General features: G+C 31.0%; 1 protein-coding gene across 1 annotated transcript; it reads right to left on the reverse strand.

Moving 5' to 3' along the window:
- Nucleotides 1-2,304: 2,304 nt before the first annotated feature.
- LOC113858508 (UPF0496 protein At2g18630-like) lies at nucleotides 2,305-4,552 on the reverse strand. The gene is made up of 2 exons (XM_027491189.1): nucleotides 4,299-4,552; nucleotides 2,305-4,070 (listed from the first exon to the last, which is right to left on the reverse strand). The coding sequence occupies exon 2, from the start codon at nucleotides 4,029-4,031 to the stop codon at nucleotides 2,901-2,903; it is 1,131 nt and encodes a 376-aa protein (XP_027346990.1). The 5' UTR covers nucleotides 4,032-4,070; nucleotides 4,299-4,552; the 3' UTR covers nucleotides 2,305-2,900.
- Nucleotides 4,553-5,216: the final 664 nt, after the last annotated feature.

Here is a 5,216-nt window from a genome sequence, read left to right on the forward strand (position 1 = left end):
AGCTCAACTTAAACAATCACATATTCAGTTTCCAAAACACTATGAAATAAGCAAAATGAGAACCAAGAATCAAAAAAATAAAAGATATAAACACTTCTAACGAACATCAGTAGAAGTTATATGTAATCGAATTAGTGATTAAGGACCCGGACATAGTCACAATTGCTCATAGAACAGTAAGCCAATAAAGCTAAAAATTGAGCTTTGACTTAAGACTAATTATGCTTGAAAAATTTAAAAGCACTGCTAAAGTGATAATCTACTAACAATCATCTCTTCTTCTAGTTTAATGGCAAGATAAAGTGACCCAATAATCATAGTATCCATTTTCTAAAGCGGCAGAGTAACCGATAGCTAACGTAGCCATAGATATTTGTTCCTCCTGTATGTGCAAACCTGCTATTCTAATAATTATTTTCGGAATTTTCAAGTTCTTATGCTTCTTGTGCTTCCTCTGTTACTAGTTAATTATACGTATTGCTTTCGCAGATTCATTCACGGTTATCCTGTGAAAAACATTTTGGTTTACAAGGAAGATTTAAACACAAAACCCAACTAATACTTCATGACCAAACCCAATGGAAAAATATGACAAAGCCCATTAAGAGCAAAAATTTTTCTAAACCCAACTAAACAAGACACACTGAACTTAAAATTTGAAACTTAACAAACAAGTTCTACTTTTCCCAAGACTAATATAATATCCTAAGCCCAACATGTATATAATAAACCTTTATACCAACTTCCCATCTGATAACAACCATGTTCAGACCCAAAAAACAAAACACCGATAACAGCTTATAGCAAACTATTTTTAAGATTTTCTGAAAAGAAAATAATTTTTATTTTGAATATATATTTTTTACTTTTGAATTTATTATTTCATTCATCAATATTTTTTTAATTTAAATGCAATCATTTAAGTTTTTATAACAGGTAATAATATGAATAATTTTTATATTATATTATGTATATATATGTTCAAATTTTTTTTCAAGTATACACAATTATTATGCTAATAATGTTTTAAACTACTTTTAGAATCCCTTCATTATAAATAGTTATCTTCACATTTTTATAATTATATTTTTAAATATCCACCCAAGAAGAAAATTTTCTCCTCACTATTAATAGTTAGAGTATTTCTTTACGCACTCTTCTCTTATGACCGTGTATATTTTCTCATTTTGTGTCATGTGGACTTAAAACTTTTTTTCTTTTTTTTTACTTCTTAGCAATGAACACATTAATTGACCTTCTGTATGTACAGAAAAATTTTCTTTCTTAATTGATTCTCAGACAAACGAGTAATTTTTCTTTTGTGAAAATTAAATCTCTCAATAAATCATGTAATAAAACTTTCAAAAATTGACACGAACTTTTGAATTGTACAGACTGGTTCTCACCTTTCACTCACATTTTTCAGAGTCAATTTGAAGGATATTTATAACCTGGGTGTTAGTTTTTTCTCATAAAAAGTCACTGTGGCTTTGGAGAAACATACTATTAAAAAAAAATTAGTTTGTTTGTTTAAACTTTTAAAAAATTTAAAATATTAAAAATCACAGTTCCAGTTATTTTGATAAACTATTTATTAATTTCCATAAAAATAGTTATGATTACCTTTTAAAATGTTGTTTTTGTATGCTTCTAACCAAACAAAAACTAAATTTGATTTTACATGAAAATATTAGAAAATAAATCAGTTCTTTACATGTTTATTTAAACATTTATTTTAAAAAAATTCAACAAACGGATCTTATATTCTTTCTCCCATGCAATTAGAGAAAGCTGGTTCACTTTTCTTTCTCTGTCATAAATGGAATTATATGGAAAGAAGAAAGGAAAAACGAAAAAAAGCTCTGAATTAAGGTGGAGAGGGGGGAAAGAACAATATCAACATTGGACTTTAGGTTCGAACATGGGCTCTATACAAAGGATTTTAATTACAAATTATGTTCAACATCGATACTGGAATTGGGCTTTTATTAAAGTATCTTATTTGTGGTAATATTTATTTATTTATTTTTCCCTTTTGTTTAATTTTAATTTTTTTTATGATACAAAATTTGGTGTCAACAACCATGCCAAGATCATCTTAATGCAAGCGTTTACCCCAAGAATTGTATAACGTAAAAGCAAACAGCTATACATTCCATATCCATATAAACAACGAGTGTTACTTATACACACATTCTTAAAAAATTCCTTGTAATTTAAGAGAGAAATGGTAAAGAAGAGACAGAAGGGTCATAAAATGAATGATACGGAGAAAGAAAAAGAAAGAATGAATCCTTAGAAATGTTGTAAGGATTTATATATATGTATCATTACTCGTGCCAAAATAGAAACAACTGAAAACCAAATAAAAGCTAAACACCCTTACATTATGTGTGTAGTTTAACTTGAGAATTTTCAAATTTGAAAGGAACATTACTATATATGAACACTTCTATTCAAGGGGAAAATTTTCATTTTCTTTGGATCTCATACTCAACCTTTGAAATTGATATTAAATCCATCTCCTAATCATAAAGCTGCTATGTTAGATTTGTCCCAACCTTAAGGTAGGCTGCACTACCACTTCATTATCAATGGTCCTAGACTTTTCCCTGTGTGCTTGTCATGATTTCATCTTTATTTACTCATAGATGTTGTCCGATTGCATCTAGCAATAGAGTAAACAGAAGTAACTAAGCAGCAAACATAGTCGTAATCATGTATAGTTCAAATATCTATACATAGAAGGTATACAAAGGTTCTGCACAAGTTCTATCTTCATTTCTCTTTATAAGGCATCATATTGAAGTCATAATCTTGGTGCTTAAACAGTACTTCCTAATTGAAGCAAAGGAGATACCAACAAGAGAAAGTAATCTATAAAACACTGCAAAGGGATCTTAATCAGGTTTCTTAATTATATTCTGTATAACCACAGTCCTTGCTTTCCTTATCTGTCGACTGCATTTATCAGCATGAGCACTCAAAGTCTCCATAGTCTCTGAAAAGGTTTCTATTCTTTTCTTAATCTCATCAATAGCAAACTTTATAACATCCTCATTTCTAAGAGCAAAATCAGCATTCTGCAACAATGATTCAAGCTCTACTTCCAATTTGTTGGTAAGCACTCGAATGTTGTCCAAGTCCTTCAATGAAATGTAAGTACCAACCTGCATTGAGCTGATTACCTCCCGTTGTCCCTTTAGAGCTTTCTGGTAGCCCTTAAAGAGCGAGTTGCACCATTTTCCTACTGATCCTATTGGAACAGCCAATGCAGCAGCCAAAGCTGTTACAACCGGAGGCGCAGCAACAGAAGCTGCCACCACTGAGAAAATTAACACAGCAACAAAAGCAGCCACAAAAATGGCATTAGACACTCTCTTCCAAGTCTTGAGGGATTTCAATTTCTTATCAAGCTTTCTCTTTCTGATTTGCAATTTCTGCAACATCGATGCCTGCTGCGTGTAAACTGATTGAAACAGCAAGTAAAACTCTTCTGTAAAGGGGTCCCCGGCATCCTTAAAGTTCTTAAGCTCTTGCAATGTCTTCACATAACTCACGCCTTCAATCCCATTTTGCACCTCTTCCTCAAAGTAGGTAATCACTGACTTGACTATCATCTGGTTCTCACGAGCACGCCTCAAGCATTTCTCAAGGGAGTTGCAGAATTCCAATGTTTGGAGGCTATTATCAAAATAATCACTCACCAAAGAGAACAAATCCTTGTTGCCCCATACATCTTTCTTGCAGTCCAAAATGACTTTGACAACTTCCTGGTTCATCTCAAGCAGACTATCAGTCACTTCTCTCAGTGAGTCAAAAGATAAGGATCTAACCTCAACCCCATGAGCAAGTGAACTAATCACCCTGTTGGTATGTTCCTGAATGCTCACATCAAAAGATTGCAAGTTTGGATCTTTAACACATGCAGCTTCGTAGGAGCTCAAATCAGCAGCATACAGAGAATGAGTACCCATTTTAATGGCTGTTGGGGTATCAGCAGTAATCATCTTGCTAGATTGCCCTCCCATCTTGATAGCTCAAAACCACAAACAGATCAAATCCAGCTTCTAAAAAGTAAAACCCAAAATGAAAAAGAACCAGTTTTTTTTTTTTTCACTCCCTTTCTTCAATTAATCACAAATAGTCCTTTCAAACTTTGACAAGACTGCTCCACTGGATCTGAGGCTAGTTTGAGGGATAAGAAGGAAAGCAGCGTTGACTTTGGCTAGATCCAGTACTAAGGACTATAAATTATAAATACCCAAATCAAAGTTGCAATTTTTTCGTTCCGTTACCTGAGATTCAGCTGAAGTTTCAGTTGTGTCGGTAATTCTGATTCCTTATTGATGACTAGATTGTGGAAAATTTGTGATGCTTGCAGAAACTTACTGCTTCAATTGAAGGCTTGGTTTGGAAGAGGAACAAGTGATGTTCAGATGTTAAGATTGTGTCTTGGCCTTGGATGTGTCTGAGAACCAAGGTGGCTTCACTGGCTTGCGGAGTTGCGGAGCATGTATGAAGTCAAAGCAAGGCAGCGAGGAAGCCAAACACAAAATGGATCGTGAATATATTTGACCTTTCCAGGGTTGGGTGGTAGTTGTTTGGCAATATCAAACTACTATCATTTTGTTAATTCCCAAAATTCTAGTAACGGGAATTTTAAAAACATTATGTCAGAGGATGTTTGTTTTCTATTTTACAAATAATTTTCTGTTTATTTTTAAAAATATAATATAATATAAATTTGTATTATATTATATTTTTTTAAAAAAATTATTTTTAAAATAAAAACTAAACATATTCTAATTTTTTTTAATAGTATGCTTTTCCAAAGGTAAAGTGACTTTTTATGAGAAAAAAATTAACAATCAAGTTATACATATCCTTCAATTGAAAGTTTTATTGCATGTATTTATTTAGAAATTTAATTTTCACAAAAGAAAAATTACTCGTTTGTCTGAGAATTAATTAGAAAAGAAAAATTTATTTAACATTTTAGTTTTTAAATTTGAACATTTTTAATAAAATCTAATGCAACATTTAACATGTATAATTAATTATATGATAAAAATAATATAATATATAATATGATATATATTTTTTTTAAATTTTAATCTTTAAGATTATTATTCGTCTAACATTTTAGTTCTTAAAATTATTGTCATCACGTATTTTAATTCTTTATTTTTAAAACTTTTTATTTACTTATTTTT

This window comes from Abrus precatorius, unplaced genomic scaffold (genome assembly GCF_003935025.1).
Source record: "Abrus precatorius isolate BTA unplaced genomic scaffold, Abrus_2018 Scaffold2, whole genome shotgun sequence".
NCBI classification, from domain to species: domain Eukaryota; kingdom Viridiplantae; phylum Streptophyta; class Magnoliopsida; order Fabales; family Fabaceae; genus Abrus; species Abrus precatorius.